This window comes from Apus apus, chromosome 2 (assembly GCF_020740795.1).
Source record: "Apus apus isolate bApuApu2 chromosome 2, bApuApu2.pri.cur, whole genome shotgun sequence".
In the NCBI taxonomy this organism is placed as follows: Eukaryota; Metazoa; Chordata; class Aves; order Apodiformes; family Apodidae; genus Apus; species Apus apus.
The window spans coordinates 62831504-62857133 of record NC_067283.1 but is presented as its reverse complement, the minus strand read 5'-3'; the positions used below and the strand labels follow the sequence as shown (position 1 = coordinate 62857133).

At 37.5% G+C, this 25630-nt stretch overlaps 1 protein-coding gene across 2 annotated transcripts in view; it reads left to right on the top strand.

The window, feature by feature from the left end:
• CDKAL1 (CDK5 regulatory subunit associated protein 1 like 1) overlaps nt 1–25630 on the top strand; it is a 418797-nt gene that overhangs the window by 162718 nt on the left and 230449 nt on the right. For both annotated transcript variants that reach the window (XM_051610858.1, XM_051610859.1), the window contains exon 9: nt 20038–20141. In XM_051610858.1, the coding sequence (XP_051466818.1) occupies nt 20038–20141 (104 nt within the window). The remainder of the gene's footprint in view (nt 1–20037; nt 20142–25630) is intronic.

Here is a 25630-nt window from a genome sequence, read left to right as displayed (position 1 = left end):
CCATCAAGCATTTGAAGTTTGTGTGAAAGCTTCTCCTTACAGTTTTGGATACATTTCCTTATGTTCTTGTATGTACTATCCTCAGAAGATTTGCTATTCATAGTTCACTTAGAAGATTTCGGAAGACTCATAAAAGTTGCCAGAAATCACTATGCAATTCTCTAAACTCCAGTACACCACATGACTCTCAAGACAGTGAGAAAAACAGCAGTCATCACATGCTCCAACTGCGTCATCTTATTAAAACTTTGGGCAGCTTCAGGCATATTTTGTGCTCCTTCATCACTAGGTGGCTTCCCACACTGCACAGTTCTGTTAATCTGTCAACCCAAGAGGAAGATCACCAGAATTTACCACAATCCCCAATTTTCATGTTAAGCTACATGGGGAAGAGGTTGCAGGGGATAAACAAGCTTGGTTTTGTTTTGTGTGACTATGATATATAGCTTCCTGCAGTTTCAGATTATTCCTGTCAATGCTGAACCCCTGATTATTTTGAAGATTGCTTCAGAAAATAAGACAGCTTGAACATACTGGAACCTGATTACAGGTTAGCACACAATATCGTAGAGCAACTTCCTGCCTGCCTTTTTGGCAGATGCTTACATACAGAAGTGGTTTTGGATGACACAAAAAGCTACATGTTTTAGTCTACTTGAATGAGAAGAGATCATTTTGAAGTTGTTTGCAATTTCGTATATCCGTAATCCTGACATCAGTATGTTGACTGAGGTTGGAGATGAATTCCTCCTTCTAGAAGAACATTCATTTGCCTCTCTCCTCTTAACGCCCACATACATGTTTCCTGGGGGAAATCTGGACAGAACCCTGAGAAACATTTTTTTCATTTCTCAGATTACAGTAAATGCTGAGAAATAGCCTCATATGTCATACTTATAATTGATAGTGTTGCCTTTAGTACCAGCTTTTCATATTAAAAAAAACCCCAAAACTAGAAAAAGCCACTGTTCTGAAAAAAATGTCTTGCTGAATTTTAGTGGGAGAAATGTCTGGGCTTTTACATGCTTAAAATTCTGGGGTTTTAATGGCTTTTTTTGAAGTGTGGTACAGTTTAAGTGTTTAAAGATAAGTGACCATGTTTTTTACTGCTCATCAGCACAATCAGAAAACTTTTAGTTGCCTAATGACAGTAACCTCTTTTGCTAGTGTTGGTCTGACTTGTTAAGTGTGACTAAAAATGAAAACAACTTGTCAAAGGGTCTAATTGTGCCATTTTAGGTCAAGGTGAAATTTTTTTTTAGACCTAACAAGGAAAGGTCTTAAGGGAAGTATAAAAAGGTAGAATCAGAATTGAGAAACATCTTGTGCTTAAATTTGTTCTTAGACTTGACCTAGAGATAATTTTAATGGAAAAATAGTTTTCCCTGAGTGAAACTCAAAAAAACTTGTATTTTGATTTGTCTGTCAAAGTACTTGAAGGCATGTTTCTTTGGTATTCTCATTGACTTGTGTGAATTCATAAGATTTGAAAAACAGAGGAGTAGGACATTTTAACTGATTATCGTTATGTGACGTAACAGCAAAATCACTGAAGTAAAGGTATTAAAAAAACCAAACCCATACCTATAACAACTGAAAGGGTGAATATTCAAGATTGTGCTTGGCAGATAATATGGGTGGCAAAAATCCAATGTAACATGTTCCAAGACTCTTAATATTATTTCAGGTGCTTAGTATGCAATATTCTTTCTTTATATGGCTTCTTTATGTGGGGAAGAAAAAACTTGAAAATTAACACTCTTTAATTCTGATATTTATGATGAAGTACAAATAAGCTGTGAGTTTTTAAACCTCTTACCTTACAAGGTCCTTATTTTTAAGAAGACTTACAGAATCTCTGTTACAGTTGTACTGTATATTCCTTTATCTTTTTGTATAGCAATTACATTTTGAAATTTGGATTTTTGGAGTGAGTTGAAATTTTTCTCACTGAAAACTGAAAAAAAAAAAAAAAAAAGAAAGTTAATTTTATTGAAGTGTCACCATTTGCATATTTTTCTGCAGTTTTATTCCTGACTGTCATTCTTGAAAAGTGATACAATTAAAAAAAAAATCAGATTCCTAATTGTAAATGCAAGTTACACTGAATTAAGTAATAGTTTTATTTGTGCTTCAAATAGTATAAAAACATGTAAAACACTTAGGGCAGATTTCTGTACTCCTTCTTTTGCTTTTATGCATGTTAGAAGACTTAGCATTTATACCAAGAATAAATAAGTATAAAAGAGGAACTTGAAGGGTCATCTACCCCCAGTTGTATCATTTAGGCAATAAAATTTTATACTTTTGTGGACACACAATTTTTTCTCCTGCGGGGTGGCTTAATAAACACCTGTTGAAATATTTGCTTTAAATTTTCTTTTGACTGGTTGTTTCATCTTTTCCATTGCACCAAGACCAATCTTACCCAATCAATCAAATGTAGGTTTTACTAAGTATCTGCTGGTACAAGTGAGCTTGAACTCTTAAGTTTCTGGCCCCTTCAGAATCAACGTATTTCTCTCTAAGCTGCTTCTTTAGGAGCCGAGGGTACTCAGTAGATTCAAAAAAATGCTGAGGTGTTTCTGCCCTCCTAGTCTGCAGAGCGCCGTGCAATGCTACTTTACTTATCTGGACTGTGTTTTTACCAAGAAAGGTTGGACAAGATGATCCTTGATCTCCCTTCATAGTATTCTATGATTCTAAGATAAATAGGGAGTGGGGGGAAAAAAAAAAAAGTCATGACAAAAGCGAGTTACTTTCTCTGTCAACTGGATACTGATTATGTGATGACATGGAGAACCATGTCTGTTTGGGTTGTTGTCTAGAGGATGGTTTCTTTTCCAAGTAGAAAAATGCCAATACAGAAGCAAAGATTTGGAAAGTGCCTGGAGACAGTTCCATGCTGACTGACTCATAGTTGTATTTGGGATTAAGTGAGTTAGATTAATTCACTGACTAGAGATGATTATTCACAAGTTCCCTCTCTCTTCAGAGAGATCACCCATTAGTTAATTTATCCAAGTTGTCATCCTTGTTTTTCTTAAGTCCAGACTCAGTTGAGAGGAAGACAAAAGAAGCAATAAAATAAACTCCATATTGGACTGTAACAAAAAGTTGCCCTAGAATTCTTTAGCATCCTAGTTCCTGATATGTTCTGTTGAGGAGTGTGGAGTGAGGCTTGTACAGACATTCTGTATTCACTTCTTCTCTCATGTGTAGTAATAGTGTAAAACTTACAAAAGACTTCAGTCAGTGGGCACTGAGTACTGTGCTTGGAAAAGCAAGATCAGGTATTTCTCTATAAATGTATGAAGCATGTCAATAGTCTGTAAAATTCCCCAAATTAAAAGATGCCATCTGTATCTCAATTACTGTTCCCAGAGTGTTACTTAAGTCTGATGGAGCTCCTGACCCATCATTACATAGAACATCTTTCCAGTCATGAAAGGTCTATATGGATTAAGCCTAAATACGACAGTTACAGTCAAGAGTGTGTGTCTCGTGTCAGGGAGGCAGATCCTTTGACCACTGTTTAATCTGTTCTTTTTCCATTGGGTTTATTTCCATCTTCAGGGGCTCATCTTGTTGTCCTGTATAGCAGGACTGTGAATCCGGATTAAATAGCCCTGTCAGTGTGTGCTTATGTGATGAGAAGTGGAACTGCATGTGTGTTTCCTGTTCACGTCCTTTCTTGGAGCCACAACTGCAGTTCTGAAACCGGTGCTTTCCTCTTTGTCTATCATTGCCAAGGAGTCGAATAACCTGGTTGTCCTTTTGGTGGGGTCATGTCAGTGTTACTTAAAACAGGATTTATCCTTACAAATGAAATGTAGTTGTCTGAATCTTTGAGGTAAAGAGAAATTTTCTCTGCCATTGTTATGTTTGGCTTTGATTTCAGGAAAAAGAATGGTTACTCTTGGAGGGATGATGGTAAGAAGTGAAAATCCATTTTTTTTTTCATTTTTAATGTCTTTTGGTCATAACTAGATACAATGATTTATTATGCTTTTCAGAATTAATGTTGGTTGCCCCTTTTTATGGAAAATTTCAGTACATCCATCAGGAATGGTTAGGAACCTAAAGTCTTTACTCTGTCTTGAGTAAACTGAATGAAGTGGAGGATGATGCCTAAAAGAATGCTTTGTGCTACTAGGAATATGGTTAACAGCTTTACCCCTGAAACCTAGTACATGACCGTATGTGTTTAGGTAAAGCAAAAAACTTACTGTAAGATTAGCCTAAAATATGAAACACTGTTGTATATATCTAATTACCTTCTATTTAAAACATGCAAAACACATTTTTAAGACTTATTTTTACAAATAAAAGTACATGGGAAGTATGACCCAGCAATGTGTCGTTGCAGCGAAGGTGGCTTACAGGTTCCTGGACTACACTCAGCAGATTGTCTCCAGCATGTGAATGGAGGTGATCCTTCACCTCTGCTCATCCCTGGTGAGACACCTGGAGTGCTGGGTCCAGGTCTGGGTTTCCCAGTACAAGAGGGGCACAGAGATGCTGGAGCAGGTCCAGTGAAGGTTATGAAAGTGATTAATGGCTTGGAGCATCTGAGAAATGAAGAGAGTCTGAGAGATGGGATTGTTCAGCCTAGAGAAGAGCAGGCCAAGGGGGGAGGTGATCTCACTGTATATAAATACCTAGTTTAGGGGAGAAGTAAAGAGCACAGAGCCAGGCACTTCTCAGTGGTGCCCAGGGACAGGACAAGAGGTAACAGGCAAAAATTGAAATACAATAACATTTTTTTAAACATAAGAAAACACTTTTTTTACAGTAGAGGTGATTGAGCACTGGAACAAGTTGCCCAGATAGGATGTGGAGTCTCCATCCTTGGTGATACTCAAAACCTGTCCTGATGGTACTGCTCTAGTTACCCCTGCTTTGAGGAGTGAAGGCTTGGACTAGGTGATTTCCAGAGATCCCTTCTCACCTCAGCTGCTCTGTCATTCTGTGGTATTTAGATATAAACAGCAACAGAAAAACCCACAAGTATGTAGATACAAATGCTATGGATGTTGGTGCAGTTGCTTAGTACTGCTGGAGATCTTCACCCCAGAGGTGCTGTGGTTTGACACTTTGAAAAGTAATACCCTAAACTAAGAGTTCCCTACCCCATGCAGAATGCATCCCCATTTCCTGACTTCAAAGCATTTCCTGTGCAATACTGTAGACATATTCATCCTTAGGAAAGAAGGACTCTATTTCCAAATTCCTTGCCTGCTAGGCAAAGTGAAATATTCCCACTGGAAATATACACCCTAAGCTTCTGTCTCTGTAACTTTGCATGTTGAGTTTCATCAGCTTGATTTACGAGGAGGCTTTAATGCTTTTTTGCCTTTTTGTGTGTGTGTGTGTGTGTGTTAAATGTCTTTTTTTCTGAATTCCTCCTGCAAAACATATGGCTTTTATTTTTCCTAAAGTAACTATGTAGAATTTTGTTTTTAGAATTTATCTTCAAAACATTGGATGGGATGGAGGGTTTAAGCTTTTTTTATTTTTCAGGAATTTTGTTGATGTGTGTGGGGACTTTGTGAAAAGGAGCTATTTAAGCAAAGGTCAAGTACAAAAGTGTCACTCATCACATGCTTATCTGGCTTATTTTTAAACTAATACACAAGTGTCTAAGTATCACATGGTCTTTCTTGCATTGCAGACTGGTGCCAGACTTGGTGTCTTTTCTGTTTTTAAGAGATAAATGTCTAGTGGTTTTTGTTTTCAGTGAGTATGTTTGTGAGTCATCTGTATCATGTAATGTTGCTTTGCTTCTAAAGTTTAATCATTTTGCAGAAGGTAGATGGAGTCTCCACATTGTAACTTGGTATTAGGCTGAAAACTGCAGCTGGGGAATGTTTACTGAAGGGTTTGTTTAGTCATTCACATTCCTGTGTTCCAACAGTTCGTTTTAGAACTCCCTTTACTCTTGGTGTAAAGGTTTGGATTTTTTTCTGCAAGTTAGGTTTTTTAATTGTTTGCTTTTTCCAATTAATTTAGCTTTCAAAAAATATAAATAGATTACTTTCCTAAATAGCAGGATTAGGTAAAGTGATTTAATACTGATTTAATATAACTAGTCAAATACATATTGAAACTTTGTGTTTTGTTTTAAGAATTATTCTTTTGTCAAGTAAAATGTAATAAATTTAGAGATTTTGCTTCTCATTTACCACTTCAATGAGGAATACTCTAAATGAAAGTCTTAAGTAATAGAGGAAAGATGTTATTACACGTAAACTATTTATGTAAGTATTAACATCTTTAGTAAAGTTCATCTGTATAGTTCAGTACTGTTAAATTAATTAACTTACAATTATGTAATGCACAATATATTGAGGTCCTTTCACTGAGCACGTGATAAACATTTAAATCTTTGAATTCCTGCTAACGGTTAGACTCCACTAAGCTTACCCCTTTTGCTTGAAAACAGGGCATAAGCCAATGTTGTGCTTATTGGCCTGGATCTGCAGTTTGTAGTTAAACATTAGGTTTGCACAGGAGTCTTGCTGGATCTGCAGCTGAACTCAGAAGTTTTTTGGATGTTTAAATCCTAATCTACTGAGTTTTTTTGTGGAAATAGGCCATGTACTCCAGGTTCAGAAATAGTGTATGTGAAAGCACCGAAGTAACTTAGAGCTTGCACTGTGTGCTGTTTAGTACCTGTCCTTGTTTGTATCAGTTCCCCTCTGGTATACATGTTCCTCTTACACACTAGGTATATATCCCTAGCATCTGGACTGAAAACCAGGCTAGAGCAGACACTTTATAACCAGCTAATATCTAATATACACAGTCTTTGTGATTCAGACAGCTGCTGAACTTTTTGCAGAGACCACAGTGGGAATTTTAATCATTAAGCTTAAGCTAGGCCCAGTTTGTTGTTTTAAAGCATGAGGGTGAAGCCATTCCTTTTAATAAAAGAGCAGTCAATTAAAAAGAATAAAGTTTTTGAGATGTTATAAAAGTATTTTGAAGAATGAAAGTAGGTGTGAAGTGAAGGTACCTGCTGTAAGGTGTGTTTTTAGATGGTATATTTCTGTGATGGCAAAAGGGATAGTCTGAAGGGTTGTGTTTTACTATGATATCTTCATTTTTCTTTCATAGTATCTCATTTTCTGAACATGATAATCTGTGGATTAGAGTTAATTTTCTTGTTCTTTGTTCTAAATACAACCCAACTTATATCTAAACTGTCTCAAGTATTGAAAATGCTATCTATGGTGAGGAGGGGAGCAGAATGGCTGGGTGAAGTAAGCGTATGAGTATACAATTAATGCAAGTAAAAGAAGAATATTTTAAGAAGGATTTTTTTCTTAGGACTTGTAGCTGAAAACTTTGTTTGAATATACATTGTCCAAAAAAAGTTCCAAAAATGTTTGTGTTTGTGCCTTCAATCTAACAACTGAATTCAAAATCCTATTAAAAAAAAAAAAAAAAGGATATTCTTGCTGTCAAATGATGCATAGGCTGTAGTGCTGAGACACAACCAGCCAAAGTAGATCTGTGCGTTTGCTGTACATTTGTGTAAGGAGAAATGCATCTTTATGAGAGAATAAGACTTGCTCTGTCAGACAACTCTTAAAATACTAGGAATCTTCTCACAGAGCCACCCCAGTATCCCCCCCACTACCAAAACCTTGTCACGCAAACTCAATACTATATTGTTGAATATTTTATGTTGAAATTTTTTCTTACGCAGTCAATATGTGGATGAAAGTCAAGGTCCCTTTTGAAATGCAGTTGTGAAAGTAATGCCATAAATACTTACTAAATACAGTGGCTTTTTTTTGTTATTTTAGATCAGCTGAATGGCTTTATTTTCCAAGGGGAATAATGCTTTTCTGGCAAGTGAAGCATAAAGGGACACCTATCACCACTGAGTCCAGTGAAACTAAAAACTTGTATTCTATAGTTTGTACAAACTGCTTTATGCAGGAGCACATATAACAGCTTATTGAACCTCTGCTCATTGAGGGACTTTTGTTTGTTGTTTATACAGTACATTTAAGTTCCCCCCCCATCAGTTTATTTTTCATGTGATGCAGGTGTGTTTGCAGAAGAGAGTTTATACTTCTAAAGTGAAAGCAAGTTAAGTGAATTTACAAGTTTAAATGTGGCCAGGTAGAACCAAATGGACAAATTTCACCTTTGTTTGCTAAGACTTGTTTACAATTTGCATTGATTTGAACATATCAAAGGAATATGGAGAAGCACAAAGGTACTACCCACAGGGGACTAGATGAATGGGCTTTGCACGGTTACTATCTGTATGACTCTATATGAATCTTAAAGGCATATTGATTATGGTTACACAAAGGTAAAGGATGACAGGAAACACAGTGCAATTTTACATAGCAGTTCACAACTCCATGAACATGGAAGAATGCCCATACACTCATTTTCTCCGTGTCCAGTGTATGGATATGATACCCCTTCCATGTATTCTTTTATCCTGTGGAGAAACATGATGAAGGTGGAAAAGTAATTTGCACACAACTGATTATCAATGTTATAATCTCTAAAATCAGTGTTCTAATTTTTTTTTTTTTTTTTAATGAACCCTTGGCTGGCTGTAGCCCCAGTAGCATGTTTGGGAATATTTTCTTCATGTCTGGCTGCTGGCTGTCTGCTCCAAAAACTGCCATGCTTGCTTCTCTGTTAATGCCAGCCCTCTTAAGTGCTGTGGTGTACTTACAGGCATCATGTGAGTGTAATGTTAGTATTAAACTCTAAATATATTTGATAACAAATAAAAATTATTAAATGTTGATACTGTTTATGGTATCATTCATTTAATGTTAATCTCTGGTTCCCTTTGTTCAGGTTACGCTTGGGCCTTCTCTGTGTTGATTTATCGTCTTCTAGCTTTTCTTACCTCCGTAGCTGAATCTAAGCTTCCTGTGGTGTTGGAAGCAAGCTGTGCTTCTTGTGTGTGTCTCTTTTACGGATAAGTCTGTGATCACTCATCCATGTAGACACGTAATCCTAGAGCAAAGCAAGTCTTGGGCCTCTAGAAGGGTATAGCATTCTTGTTTTCTTCCAGCATCTCAGAGATTAGATCAGCTGTGGTGCAGCCTGTGCTGGTACTGGACCACTGTCATGGTAAAATACTTCAGCCTAATCTTAGTTCCCCATACTACAACTTTTGTCAATTGCTTCTAATGCTATGACCCCGAACCTTCAAGAACAGCCTGGCTGTGTCTTTCCTGTATGCTCCCATCAGCTCTTTGTAGATAGCAGTAAGGTCTCCTCATTCTAACAGTGAGTAAGCCAGTTCTCTCAGCTTCTCCTTTTGTGCCATTTGCCTGAGTCCACTAATCATCTTGGTGTACTTCTTGTCTACTTATTTATTAATTTATGTCAATGTCTGCCTTGTTTCAGGGAGCTCAAAACTGGATACAGCACTTTAGATGCAGTCTCACAACATCAAACAAGAGGGCACTAATAGTTTCAATGGGTTGGTTTCATTCTTGAGAGTACAGTCCAGTTGCACAGTACGGTGCAATTGAACTTAACTATAAAGGGCATACTACTGGCTCACGGGAATCCCAAAATCCTTATCCACAAAGCTGCTTTTAGTCAGTTCCCTCCCCACCTCCACTTTTGCCTGGGGTTACTTGCCATTGTTGAACTTCACGTAGTTCATGTTAGCCCATTTGTCCAAGCTGTTGATATCCCTCTGAACAGCAACCCAGCCCTCCAGCATACAAACTGCTTCCCCCACCTCCAGCTTGGGATTTGCTGCAGATGCCCTACATCCCTTCACCTATGTTGTTAATAAAGTCAGAAAACAGAATCCCCCCAGCATCAGTCCCTGCAGAATGCCAGTACTAACCAGGCACCTACTATGCACTGCTGACCACAACCCAGCAGTCTGGCCAGTTTTGAACCCACCTTGTTGTCCACTTACACAGTCCACATCACAGCAGTTTGGCTTTGAGGATTCCATGGGAGACTGTGGCAAAGGCCTGCCTAAAGCCAAGGTATATGACACCCCCCCAACCCTCCCCTTCCCACAGGGTCAGTCACATCTTTGTAGAAGGCAAGGTCAGGTCACGTCTTTTTCTTCAAGCAACTCAGCCTCACAAGGAAAATGTAATTTTAACCCATGTTTATAAAAGCAATCAAACATCTTGTAGTATAATGTCATCAACTGTATTTGTGAATGCATTTCTGCAGGGAAATTGTTGGGTGGTGCTTACTTAATGGAATGGTAGTATTCCTTGCTGTGTTAGCTTGTTGGGCCAGTTAAACAGGTCATGAGCAGCCAGTGCAAAACCCCCATCATTCCGAAGGCTGGGTCTTTACAAGAACTTTGTTAAAGTTGAAAAATGTTTCAAGTCAGCCTTGGAAAGTAATGTAGTAGTCAGATGTAGCTGTGGAAATATGAAGAAAACTTCCATTTTAAGTGTTGACTAAGGTCTGTAAACAATGGAATTGCTGAGCTGCTTTTTGTTTTGTCTGTCCATTCCTTTTTATTGTTAAGTCATGCTTTTGGTGAATAGAGGTGCCACTTGTATATTTACCAGCCTGTAATGTCCAGAAGACTCTTGAGACACTGAAGCTCCCAGGGGTTCTGTGGCCTGTTTTTAATGCTTCAATTTGTGCTTTAAGCACTTCAGTCATAGCCTTTCTGATTTGCTGTAACTAACTTGCTATAATCTGAGTTGCAATGGAGGTGACAAAGAAAAAAAAAAAGGAATTTTCATGACCATAAGTCTAACCAGATAAAAAATAGTGGTGTTTGTGCTTTAAAAAAAGAAAGCTGGCAAGTTATGGTTTTTCTGTCAAAGCTGGCAGCATCGGAACTGGAAAAGTTTCAGGCTCACCACAGACTTGAGTGGTTAAAGAGGAAATCAAAGCATACAAATGTTGGCCAACTAGCTTGGAAGAAAGTCAGGCCATTCCAGTCACTGGGACATGAGGACACTGCGGGAGAGTTACAAGCATAATAGTCACAGAGTGCAGGACAACAGGAAAAAGTTAAGGAAATGGCAGGGAAAAAAAAAAAGCAAAATAGAAGAAAAGAGCTGAGGAATCATTAGAAGGGGAGAAATTCAGTGAAGTAAAGCAGATGGAGAAGTTTAGTAATGAAAGGCTACTGTTTAGTGGTTTTCTGCACTGTCACTATGCTTTTAAATTCTGTAAAATGTATTTAAATAATAACATTATAAATTGATGGGAAAAAATAGTTTATAAATGTTAGTTTGGCTAATTCTTCTAATGCGTTTCCCTAATTATTAAAAAGTACCTTAGCTTGTATTTTCTGTAAGAGGTCCTTAAGAAGTACATGGGCAGTAAGGAAGATGTCTATGAAGAGACAATCTGTCTAACTCAGTACTGTGTGACAAGGGGATTAATTTGCTTTTGAAAAACCCCTCGGAGACTCTTAAAGGCAAACATACAGCCCCTGGTTCAAATTTCTAATTTTAAAAGAAATCAGTCATTGGATTCTTATAAGAATAACTGTAAATTAATCCATTAAATCGCTCAGAAAATCTCAGACAGTTTAGGATTGGGCAATTATGTTGAAATGTGTGGTCTTCTTTCATTCTAAGTTGACAAAGTAATACAAAAAGTATGAACTTGAAGTGTACATGTTTCTACTGTTGCACGTACACATTTTTTTCCAGCAAGACTAAGTGTTAATTGTAGATAATGCTTAGTTTCTGGTCCCCATTGGAGCTATTAACATTTCTACTGTTGCCACAACCAGTAGAACAATTTGGGGCAGAAAGCTTTGTGTGGACATAGTCATTGAGAAAGGATTCTTTCTAGATTATAAATGGTGAGTTTGTTTTTATCATGCACTTATTTCCATTATTTTACCCAGACAATTCAGATCCACTTTCCCACAGACATTTTACAAATACTTTTTTGGAAATTGGTCTGATGGCAATCTCAGATAAATTCTAAGTTAAGCCTGGTAGTTTCAGTGCTGCTGAAATTTAACTTTTTTTTTTTCCCCTCAGGATGTTTTGACCAGTATAAAAACAATACCTTTTATCCCAAGCATCTGTGTGGTACCTGCTGTATGTTACAGAATTAACTGCAGTCTAATGTTCCCTGTGAGATTTCACCAGTCTAAAAGGGTCTGTCCCAAAGGCCATTCAGGATGTAAAAACAATAGCTCTTATCACAGGCAGTGGTCTACTTTTCAACCATGTTTTCTGTGTGGGTGATTCAGGAGCTGCTAATGTGAAGATGTATGGCAAATGAAGTGTATTGCTTCTAGAAAGACACTTATTCCTTTACTCTTCTCCTTCCACTCATGGAGGTCTGCTGAGATGCTTTGTTCCTGAAGCAGAACTTGAAATGTGCTCTTCATCTCCTCCTTGCTACATAAAAATTACAGTTTTCATTTAATCCTTAGTATTTTGTTAAAAAGCTCTGAAAGCTATTTTTTTTTAAGCTTAAGGAATTGTTCTTTACCAACCCAATTAGGTTTTGCAGCACATTCTGTATAAGTCATGCACCCCCAGTGGAGTTTTTAAATAAAATTATACTGTTTGGTGCTTTAAATACTAAGGCATTTGTCAAGTCACAGCCCTCTAAACTTGGTAAATTAAAGCAAGCCTCAGAATCCTGTCCTCAGAGTTAATTTTCCAATCACTGCTGTTCGTTAGGAGAGATCTGAGAGTAGTAGTTTCCTATGTATGCTGAAATAGTGATGTTGGAGTATTCTGCCACTGCATCTCTGGGATTTCTAAGGGGAGGGGATTTCTAAGAAAGTATATTTTCAAATTAAGGTTTTTCTGTCCTAATTCTTTATTTCTACTACCTTCATTACTGCTATTTGACTGAGACCAGAAGTCATTGTCTTCCGAATATTGTTGCTCTTTATGAAGTGATGAAAGTATTTTGATTACTTGTAGTTACAATGCTGTGGCATTTTCTGCTCTGTGCAACCACAGAAGTTAATTTATCTACCTGTGAAAATTTCAGCTGAGTCACTTTCTTGATATTAATAACTGTTATGATCTGTCTCCAAAGTTGTGGCCTGTGTTGCCAAGCAGCTACTTGGAAATACTTCTAAAATAATTTCTGTCTCTGTTAATGCAGAGCTTTAGTTTTATTTGTAGAGAAAAAAAATCACTGCTGTTTCCAGTAAGCATCTAGCAGTACACAATTTTGGGTCAGAATGGGAACACAGACCTATGCAGCTTAGCTATGGAATGTTTTACCTTGTGATATCCATTTAGAATGCCTGATGAATTAATGCAAACAGTTGCAGAACTGTGTAGGCGGAATAATTAATCAAGAAGTTCTTTAGACAAACACTAAAAAGTGCCACTGATGCACTTGATTTTGCTGCTGTTAAATCATTGCCCTTAAAGTGAGTAAGTTGAATCTATGATGGTATAACTAAATAGCTGTGACCTTTGAATCACCTGCACTTGACTGTAGGAATTCAGTTTCAGAAAATGCAAATATTTAAAGTACAAATTTAAATCATATTATAGCTTATCAAACTAATTGAGCTGCCTTCTCTCCAAATTCCTTTTGAGTAGTAACTAGTGAGACATTACCAAATAAAACACTGGCTTCAAAAGTCCTCTGAAGAACAAAATTATGATGCATTTTATTCCCATTTTACTGAGCATGGAATGAGTTGCAGGATTAAAAAATAGCATCCCACAGTTGCATCCTACTTTGAAAAAAGTTGTGCAGTGCCATACACTGTACAGTGTTTCTTGTAGGATCATCCTGTTTTCTGGTAAAACTTTATTAGAGGCTTTTTCTTTTTAAGTTGGAAATGTACTTCTAGAGCTGTTTCTGAAATAGTTGGCTACAAAGGTAACTTCAGAGAAGTCCTGTTTTCATCATACAGAAAATGTTGTAACATTAAGTGCATCCATGTGGCAGTGCCCCTGTTGCTGGTGTCCAGGCTCAGCCTGAACAAGCTGGGATACCATAAATGGTATTTTTGTAATAATGTGGTTTACAGCTTAGACTAATTAGCCTTTATGAGAAATAGCTTGCCACTGTTTCAAAAGTAATTTAAATTCTGAATGTTTTTAAAGGGAAAACAACCTCCCATGCCCCAATTTTTTACAGGAAATTATCTTCCCTGTAATACTGTGTTGAAAATTTTTATTGTAAAATATGCATACTTCAAGTAAAATAACAGCTTCTGAAAACAAGTTAGGCTTATTAGGCATGTTAGGTTTGTTTTTCTGTAAACTGCTTTCTTTCCCCCTGATCCATTACAGTAAAGTTTGATGGGATTTACAAATTTTGGAAATACAAAACAGCATTTACAGAGGTAAAATACTAAGAAATATTCATGGCATATAACTCTGTAGTGTGATATTTAACTATAAATATAGTATAAATGCTGCTGTTAGGATTCAAAGTTTTATTAACCTATGGGGAAAAATATTTGTGGAATTCTACTAGCTCTTTTTTTTAGTAAGTTTTGACTAGTATCCATCTCCTTTTCATCTGCTGGGATTTATACTTCTGGTATTTCTTTTGCTCAGTCAAGCCTGCAAGGGGAGTTTTCTCTTTACTCACACTACAGAGCATTTTTATCAAAATAACGTGATAGAAACTCTAAAAGTATCTTACAAAAGCCTGCATCTCTTCTGTAAAATGCATTTTGAAAAACAAACCATGCTCCCCTTTCAGGAAAACCGGAGTTTACCAATTCAAAATGTTATTGGGCTGCAATTTTTCAGGCCTTCTAGGGAAGTCTTACAGTAGGTGCAGGGAGATGGTGTAGGTGACTGTAATGAACAATCTTTCTGTATTTGTACTGGTGTGTTGTTCCAGTGATGTTAGGGGCACTGCAAACACTGGCAGAATTTAATTTTTTTTTAATGGAATAGGCCAAACTTCATAAATACTTGATTTTGTATAACTAGTCAGATCACGTAATAACAGATATCAGTGTTTAGACTGAGTTGTGATTAAGTTATTTTACCTTTCTTGCTGCAAATTTCTAATTTAGGAGAAGACCACCTTACAACTGGGTTTTGGTTGGGGGTTTTTTTATGTTTTGTTATCAGCTCATTTGGTTGATACCAAACAAGAATTTACCTTATTTTTTACAAAATTAAGGGGGCAATACCACCCCCTTCCGCAGAATTAACCACCTGCAGAGTAGCAGAGATTTTCTGTCATAGGACACTGTTGCAGCTATTCAGCTCTCCCATCTTGCTCACAGATGTCTGGTCTTGGTCAATCACATTAAATGTCCTAGCACACTAAGGGCACATCACAGTCTGTAATTGAGCAATTTTGTGATCCTTTAATGAAATATGTTTTATCCTGTTCGTATCTGAGGATGGACTCCTGTCTTCACTAAACTTAGTGGCACGAGTCCCAGTAAGAAGAACCAGGATTTGACTCCTCATGTCTGTACTCTCGTTCTCGTCTGCTGCTGAAATCCACTGATTAGTCCCGCAGAAGGAAAGTCTTTATTTGTCTGCTGTGTCATAAGTATTCTTACTCATAATTTGTTCTATCTGCAAGGGGTAGCCTTTCATGTGAAATGTGTGTTTTGTGAGGAATATTACTGTTTTGAAAATGAAGGGTGTGCTTAATCTAATGCACAGCATAAGTGCATACTAGCTAAACAACATGAAGACCACTGTTTCCTATGTCTACAACAAATTTTCAGGCACTGGCATGATAGTAATTTATCTGTGGATAGTATTTTACCTTGTGTGAAATACCTCTGTGTATTGGGCATATAATTGATTAAAGGTTAATAATTCAAAGCAAAAGGTTAATAATTTAAAATAACTTAATCAGTTTAGTGTGTTGGAAAACCAGGACTTAGTGGTTTTTTGTTCTGGAATCCCTACGAAATTTATAAAAAATATGCTGGTAATTTCAAACACAGTTATCATTAATGATTGTTTCTATAAATGCCTATAATTTATTTGTGCAAAGATGATTTACCCTCTTTTAATACAAATTTAGATTTACAAATGAAATTTAAATGCTTGAGGAAGGGTTCCTGTTTAACACAAAGCAAAATACTCTTTTATAATTTGGGGTTTTTTGCGTGTTGGCTGTTTAGTCCCATGTATTTGATAAAGGCTGAATTTAGGAGAGCTGCAACTACTGGGCTGGTTTTAGACAATCCACTTGCTGGTGAGTGTCACTTAGTAAGAGGCAATTCTCAGAGTCCCCAACAGCCTTTTTCCACTTGATTGTCTGTGGTCTGAGTGTGACAGCATGGACGTCTGAATAATTTGTTATGCTGGAAACTTGGAGTAGAAGCAGGCTTACTAGGGGAAAAAATACTACAGATACTTTATTATACTTATGGTTTGGTTTAAATTTATATTTTCAAGAGTAGATAACTCTTGAATCTCTGGGAAGTGGTTAGTTCAGCATTTTTGACAGTATTTGAAATCTGCATCCTTTTGTTGGTCAGCTGTAGCCCAAAAGATTATCTTTTTCCCAAGTTGGAATTAGCAGATATGGTACAAATAGAATGTTAAATATTTTTCTTTTTTTGTTTACTTTCTGAAATTTATTCTTTTCTATATTACATTGAAGGCTATCGTCTTTTGGTTTTGTTATACAATCTCATAAAGTACCAAAACCCCCACCAACCCCAGCTAAATAATTTAGGCATTCCAAAATATTTTGTGTTTATAGCAGGAATAAGTAAATTGGTGCAGCAAAACTTGAAAAATCAAGTCTGTCTCCAAATCCCAACTTTCAGCTCCTAGCCCAAAATAAATCAAACCCTGTGAAGTTGTATGTAAAGAGTAAAACAATCCCACATAATAATGTGAATATTTGGATAATAACTTCCCCTTCTTGAGGATGACCATGAGCCAGCAATGTGCCCTTGTGGCCAAGAAGGCCAATGGCATCCTGGGGTGTATTAGAAGGGGAGTGGTTAGTAGGTCAAGGGAGGTTCTCCTCCCCCTCTGTTCTGCTTTGGTGAGGCCACATCTGGAGTATTGTGTCCAGTTCTGGGCCCCTCAGTTCAAGAAGGACAGGGAACTGCTTGAAAGAGTAGCAGAGCCACAAAGATGATGAAGGGAGTGGAACATCTCCCTTATGAGGAAAGGCTGAGGGAGCTGGGTCTCTTTAGCTTGGAGGAGACTGAGGGGTGACCAGTGGCCAGTGACCTAATAGAAAACAGTTTGCTAAATAGGTTAAACAGAGAAAGAAATCAGTTATCTGCTTATACTCTCTTGATTTCAAATTCTGCTCTTTTAAACATCTTTTAGATCTTGCACAATCAAAGGCTTTTGATTTGCAGAAGAAAGGTGAGGTACCTGATCTGATATCTGATGAGTAAGCTGTCTTTGAGTGGGAACAGATAGTAAAGGTTCAGATTTAGGTATTTTTAAAATTTTTAATAGATGGTTGTGGCAGCTTATTTCATATGCATATTATGTTATTAATAGAATAGTCTCATTGCTGTGCTTAAGCAGTAACTTTTAGTTTTCTGATCTAAAATGGATGCAAAAATCTGATGTTTGGGTCTAGTAGGCAGGAAAAATAATATACATAGTCTAGCAGAGAGATTCACAAACTATCATAGAATCATAGAATCATAGAATCATAGAATCATAGGGGTTGGAAGGGACCTCGAAAGATCATCTAGTCCAACCCCCCTGCCAGAGCAGGGTCACCTAGAGCACATCACACAGGAAGGCGTCCAGGCGGGTTTTGAATGTCTCCAGCGAAGGAGACTCCACAACCTTTCTGGGCAGCCTGTTCCAGTGCTCTGTCACTCTTACAGTAAAAAAATTTTTCCTGATATTCATCTTAAACCTCCTATGCTCCAACTTGTATCCATTACTCCTTGTCCTATCACTGGTCTTCACTGAAAAAAGCTTAACTCCATCGTCTTGACACTCACCCTTTACATATTTGTAAACATTGATGAGGTCCCCCCTCAGTCTCCTTTTCTCCAAACTAAAGAGACCCAGCTCCCTCAGCCTTTCCTCATAAGGGAGATGTTCCACTCCCTTAATCATCCTTGTGGCTCTGCGCTGGACTCTTTCAAGCACTTCCCTGTCCTTCTTGAACTGAGGGGCCCAGAACTGGACACAATATTCCAGATGTGGCCTCACCAATGCAGAATAGAGGGGGAGGAGAACCTCTCTTGACCTACTAACCACACCCTTTCTAATACACCCCAGGATGCCATTGGCCTTCTTAGCCACAAGGGCACACTGCTGACTCATGGTCATCCTCCTGTCTACCATGACCCCCAGGTCCCTTTCACCTACACTGCTCTCCAGCAGGTCAGCCCCCAACCTGTACTGGTGCATGGCGTTTTTCTTCCCCAAATGCAAAACTCTACACTTGCTCTTGTTAAACTTCATCAGGTTTTTCCCCGCCCAAGTCTCCAGCCTGTCTAAGTCTCTCTGAATGGCAGCACAGCCTTCTGGTGTGTCAGCCACTCCTCCCAGCTTGGTGTCATCAGCAAACTTGCTGAGGGTACATTCTGTGCCCTCATCCAGGTCGTTGATGAAGATGTTGAACAACACCGGTCCCAGTACCGACCCCTGAGGGACTCCACTAGTCACAGGCCTCCAACTAGATTCTGCCCCATTGACTACAACTCTCTGACTTCTTCCTTTCAACCAGTTCTTGATCCACCTCACTGCCTGATCATCAAACCCATACTTGATCAACTTATCTACAAGGATGCTGTGGGAGACGGTGTAAAATGCTTTACTGAAATCAAGATAGACCACATCTACCGCTCTACCATCATCTATCCACCTAGTAATTTCCTCATAGAAGGCTATGAGGTTAGTCAAACATGACTTACCCTTGGTAAAACCATGTTGACTGCTCTTGATGACCCCCATCTCCTTGATATGCCTAGAGATAGTGCCAAGGACAAGTTGTTCCATTACCTTTCCAGGGATGGAGGTGAGGCTGACCGGTCTATAGTTACCCGGGTCCTCCTTCTTGCCCTTCTTGTAGACTGGAGTGACATTTGCTATCCTCCAGTCCTCAGGCACCTCTCCAGTTACCCATGACTTACCGAAGATGATGGAGAGTGGCCTAGCAATGACCTCCGCCAGCTCCCTCAGCACCCTTGGGTGCATTTCATCCGGACCCATCGATTTATGGATGTCCAGATTATGCAACTGATCCCTAACCCAATCCTCATCTACTATGTCCTCACCTATCTTGACTACTTCTGGGGTTATATGAATCTGGGGCTCATGGGAAAAGCCTGCAGAAGTAAAGACAGAGGCAAAGAAGGCATTCAGCACCTCTGCCTTCTTCATATCCTCTGTCACCAGGGCACCCACCTCATTCAGCAGTGGGCCTATATTGCCTCTGGTATTAGCTTTGTTGGCTATGTATTTGAAAAAGCCCTATCTAGCTGTTCTCTGGCAGAAAGTAACATTCTGTTGGTGGAGAAAGTCTCAGGGTCAAGTTGTTGACAGGTGAGCACTAGAGAAAATGTTCTATGCAATCTTCTGCGCTTCTGTGCAAACAAGGTATAACTAAAGTGTGAGGGAGATCTTTGTGAAGGAAAACCTTTACAGTTTGCAAAACAGTAATTACCTAGCTATGGAGCTGCCAGACATTACAATAGAAGACAAGATATATCCAAATAGTAAACATAGTCTTGTAGTTGATGTTTTCATCTGAACACACCTGGGTTGAAAAGTTTTTAAAATCTACTTGTGGTCTTTCAGGACTTTTTCATTTATTTCCTTATTCCAGTTGAATTTTTTATGTAATAGCAGGATTGGAAACTTGGAGATTAATATTTAGTCATGAACAATTATTGATCCTATTACAGCTTTCTAAAAATACATAAATTCCCACTCTTGGGTTTTGTATTTGGTTTCCACTGATTGTATTTTCCACCTTTTATATGTAGTTGTGAAAGATACTTGAAGAAGGTAGGAAGACAAAACACTTTTCAAGCTACTTGACTGATTTTAAAACAGAATGCTACTATCTGATCATAGATATAAAAGCTCATTTTCCCAGATGTGCTTAATAAATACACCTGTGCATATAAAGGCTTTCTTGGCTAGAAACTGAATATTTTCATTTTCTAAACAGATGTCTCAATGCATGTACCTACTGCAAAACAAAGCATGCCAGAGGAGATCTAGCAAGTTATTCAATTGAAGAGCTAGTGGACAGAGCCAAACAGTCTTTTCAAGGTAAGGAATTTTATGCCTACAATAGGAGTCAACCTCTGAAGTATGCCAGGTCTTATTTTCACATGTAATGATTGTGGTGCAATATGGTTCTGTTACAGTATTGGTGTTCTTAATAGGTGTAACTGTGTCTGGTGGTATCTTTGCAGTAGAAAGCCATGCTTCAGTTACGTTGCATGTGACTGTTTACAAAATATAGTCCTGTTGTAGGGATGATTTCATTTTGATTTTAGGCTTTTGATTTTTTCGTCACAATGGGGAAACTGTAATATTTGGTCATTTTAATCTGTGCCTGGTCTCTTAAAGGCAAAGACAGTAACTCTTTCACTCAACAATCAAAGTAAATTTCTTTAACCTCCCTAGGATTCTTAAAACCCTGTTTAAGGATACATTGCTTTTTTCTGGCAATGGATTTCCTGATGGAGATCTGGGCTACTTGTGAGAGCTATACAAAGTTTAACAGTTTTTAAATTCAATGAGGTATTTGTGATGTTTCAATCAAGCACCAGAAGTTTTTCCTGCAGTGCAGTACTCCGTGCCAGTATCTGCCTAAAACTCCTGCATGTCTCATAGTTATGATAGCTTTATTGTACCTTAATATTTGTTCTTATAATCTAAATTCTGCCTGTGCTTCAAAAATATAGATTTCTGAATAATGCCTGTATTAATTTCTGATCTGAGGTGGTTTTTTGTGTGCCATGTTGAAGGATTAAACTTACATTAAAAAAAATACTGAGGTAATTCAAGTGTAGCATCTCCTTCCATCTTTGTATCAACTACTTTGAATCAAAAGCAGAGCAGTAAATAGAACAGGTGATTCACACCCTCTGTACATTTACAAACGGTATATGCATTGGGTTAGAATTCTGACTGAGTGTTGCAGCTGTTGTAGTAAGAAGTAAGTCTCCAATGATTCAATGTGTTTTTAAATCCATCATTCTTTAGGTATCCATAACAAGCCTTATTTAGGGCAGTGATGAACTTTTGCTCATCCCATCAGTAGTATGCAAGGAAGAGTCCTTTTCCTAATCAAAGCCCATGTTCACAAACTCTTAAGTTCTACATTATCCACACAGAAAATTCTCACTCAAGGTTGTAAATACATTTTTCTTTTGCTATTGTTAAAAGCCAAGCTTCTCTTTTAATCTGTGAAGCTTATCTGTAATTGCCACGGAAATTCTCCTGTTGCTTAGGTTTGTACAATTAGTGCTGTTCTCCCTGTGAATTGGATTCTCTGTTAGGATAGATAGGAATCCAGTCATATCTCAGATTTCTTGATACAGTAGGACAGGTTTCTAAAACCTGTATACATACTATGAAATGGTCAGTAACTGCAATACAAGATGTACAAATACACTACTATTTTGGTGGAGAAGCAGTTCAGGAAACGTTTCAGAAAGCTAAGAATTTTCGGTAGTACAAGACAGGTGATTTAGAAATTGGTAAGTTGTTATTGTGCAGTAAGTTGTTATTGTGAGAAATGCTGCCATGCTATGATTATTATTATGCAGTAATTGCCAGACACAAGTAAATGCCTGATGATACCAAGACGTGTAGGTAGAAAAGGAGTTCTACATTCTTTTCTTTTCATCCAGGTATGACTTGAAGTACTTTAATATTATGAGTAGCTTAAGAATAGTGTTATTCCAATAGCACTATATAGAATAAACTTTGAACAGTTCAGGAAAAGGAATATGGCAAAGACAAGATATGGGTAATGCAGTCAGGATGAGGGTCTTACTTAGGTTAGCTATTTAAATTTTATTAAATTTATTGTGTGTATGGAAAGAAGAAAAGTTCAGACTTGTCTGTACCATTATCGTTGTATTTACATGCCAAAAAAATCCACAATAAATTAACATAAACTTAAGTTTTGTTAGTCTTTACAGACAGTAAATGTGAAATTTTGGGAATAATTTTGAACTTCAAAATATTGTATATTTGGATTGAAAATCCAGTAATTCAATTCATCTGTTGTACGGTAGCCTTTTTTATAAATATTGACTTTCAAAATAACATAATTTCTAATGGAAAAACTTGCCCTTAAGCTGTTGTTTTGAAATTTCTTGCAGAAATGCTGTGACGTGTTTCACAGCAGGCATCTCCAGGGAGTTTTTTTTCTCATTTGGCCTTACACTAGTACCTTTGTTAGAGGACATAAGGAAAGAAGCAAGTACTGAGTTGTAAAATGAAAGACTTTGCCTCCAGCTCTCACATGCTTTGAAACAGGCATGAAATAGTCAGATGCTTAGTTTGCAGTGTATGGAGAATTTATTACTGCCAGCTTGCTGCAGCTGGGCTGCAGAAACTTCCTCAATCCAGCAAAAGACCTAAGCAATTCAAAGTCATCATTAAAGTTCTTGCTGGGTTACTGAGCCACAGTCTCTTCAACAATCACTTCTATTTTCTCAGATGTGTTGCTGAAGGTCTAGTGAAAAATACAGAGGTACAGATGTGCAACAAAATTTTTTCCACAGAATTAATCTTGGGCAAACTGAGGTGTCTTAGAAGAAGAGTAACAAAACAGGATGTGATGATTTTGTATAACCGCACAAAGAAGTGATTTAAGAAAACAGAATCTGACATCATGTGCAGTGTTTTGTATCTGTATACTCTTACAGTACACAACTTGATAGGCTCCAGAGGCGGGATGTTTCAATTGTGGAGTACTCTGAACATGGATTAGAAGAGCTATATTTAAGGATGTTTTATTACAGAACCTTAAATCTCAGACAAAAATTCTCTCTAAAATGCCTTATTCCTTTGATCATGCTTTGATAAGGTTGCACTTAACATCTAAGAGCTGTATTTCTAGCAGCAGTATGTTTCCAGAAAAGATTTTCTTCTTGTGATCAGATAGTCCTGGTTTTTCTTCAGTCAGTTCTATATTGCAGCCTCTGGGTATGGTGTCTCTACATGGGAAATATTTTGAAGCTGAGGTATATGCTGCATTACTCAGCTACAAGCCGTTTAGTGAAGTTAGTGGATTAGTCTTGGACTACTAATAATGTGGTACATAATAATATGATATCCATGTGACAGCAGCTGTAAGGTGGTGCTTGACAGGCATCACTTTGATGTTTGTCTCCAAGTTGACTTCTGAAGGTTTTTGAAGCTCTTTCGCTTTTTAGTCAAAATTTAGCTCTGTGACTTCATTTAGTTCCTTTTTATTTGAGTTCTGCCTACTTTGTGTAGGTAAGGAGATACTTATTTCAGTGTATTTTAGAGTCCAAACCTTTATCTTTTTGGTCAGTTTTGTAAAAAAAAAAATTGATATTTTGCTGACAGTGATAACTAGATGACGTCAGATGACAAAGGTGTAATAATTTACATGTGTTCAGATTATTTGAATAAGCATAGACTTATTTAAATCAACTGATTAAAGAGAGCTGAAATCATCATGACTGAACAGATATCAACCTATATCTTGTGCTTTTCCAACCTGTGAAAGAAACATTTGATCCATTTTTCTTTTTGTCTTTTGTTTTAATATCTTAAATTCAATATAATGCACAAAAAAAGCAAATACATTTTAGGTTTCTGGTATATGCTGCATACGTTCATACTGCATTGAACTAAGTGTTAAGGTGTACTGAAATTGAGTTTGTTTGCATACTTTGTATAGGTTTATGTCTCCTGTAGTATTATTAGTAGTATTGAAGTTAAAACTGACATCAGATTTAATAATTCACAAAATTGCTCTAACAAAATAATCTATCTGAAGTTGAAAGTAGACTATTAAGGGATTTTTGTTTTTAACTTTAATGGTTTTTTTCAGTATGTTTCAAATTTTACTAAGTAGATGTATTGGGGTTTTTTGTTGTTTGTTTTTTTTTTTTTTTACATGGACAGCCTTGTCAAATCACATTATATAGCAGACTTCTGTAAGACAGCTAGTAAAAGACAAACTATTGCAAAATACAGCACTGAATGGTTTGGGTTGGAAGGGACCTTAAAGATCATCTAGTTCCAACCCCTGCTGCCATGGGCAAAGACACCTTCCACCACACCAGGTTGCAGAAAGCCCCATCCAGCCTGGCCTTGAACACTTCCAGGGAGTATTGTGGATGGAACTCCATCCACATCCTTCCCTCTCAAAAGCTACTTTACGCATAACGTGTTTTTGCATAATATGTGAACTGGAAGGCTGGGGTAGCTGCTATTGGTGAATGGTGTTCCAAGGAGAAGCAAAAGTCAGACAAGCCTGAGCGTTGAATGTTGTGTGGAATGGTGTCTGGCATGTCTTCGGCTGCATTGCAAGACTTTGGTGGATTATTAATTGTTTTTTTTGTAATGGAATTCTAGTGACCATAAAAAGATACATAACCGATAATGTTACCAGGTGATTTGTAAACTCTGTTATTGTGAGAGACTTTCTGGGCAAAGTTAGTACATTACATTTCAACAATTTTTGCTGGTTCAGCAGACTAAGTTAAAAAATATAACTAGTTTTATGGAATTAGCTGTTATTTCATTCTCGTTTAGAATTAAAATCTTCTGTGTATACCAGTGAAAAATCTTCTTTAGCATTGCATGCCTGTTGCAGATGGCAGGGAATATATTGCTGTTAAAGTACACGCTTTACAATTACTACTGTATTAGCTTATTATATGGTAGCAACCAGGGAGCTCAAATGAAAGTCAAGTCCTGCTGGGAAACATTGTTCTCATATCCTCAAGCTATGTGAAACAGTTGCTTCTGGATGAAGCATTGTAGAGACAAAATATAATTTTTATTCCAGTATTTGCAAGACAGTTAACTGGCATCCGTGATGTTGAATTCTGAGTAACACTTCTATTTAGGAAATCTTGGAACAATATTTATCATTACCAAGCAGGGGAGCTATCTCAACGTAGATTCTGAGTCTTGACTTTCATTAGTTGTCTTAAGCAATAATCCCTAATCTTGTAGATATTGAAGTGTTGAGAGTTTAAAGGAGATTAATCTTAAATATTTCTCTCCCTACAAGTATTACTGTAAACAGATGTTTATGCATAATGAGAATGATTTATTTTATATAATGTGACTGGTTTCTAGAACTTTTCAGATCACTGTGAGCTTTACTAAGGATCTTTGATTTTAAAAGGTCTGATGAGGTGCCATCAAGCCATTCTGCTTAATTAGCTGGTAACTGTTTTCCTTCCTCCCCAGCTACCATTAAGCTCTCTGTATGTTTTCAGAGCAGCTGCCATTCATGAAAGGACAAATATTAAGTATCAGCAATGTTTTTAGTTTCCCATTAACTGGCAGAAGCAGTAGCAAATGAGGATGCTTACGTTATGTCTTCTTGGTAGTGGATTTGGTCTTAGAACATGCTACAAGGGACCAGGTGCCCGGTTACCCAGATGGACACCTGGGCTGTGTACTCAGGGTACTTCTAGGGGCAAAGCTAGGATTGTGGAGAGGTCAGTGGTTGCATGTGCTGGTCTCACCTTCATGTGAGATAAACACTTACTTGGAGCCTGGACACAGACCTGAGAGTTAATAAGTGG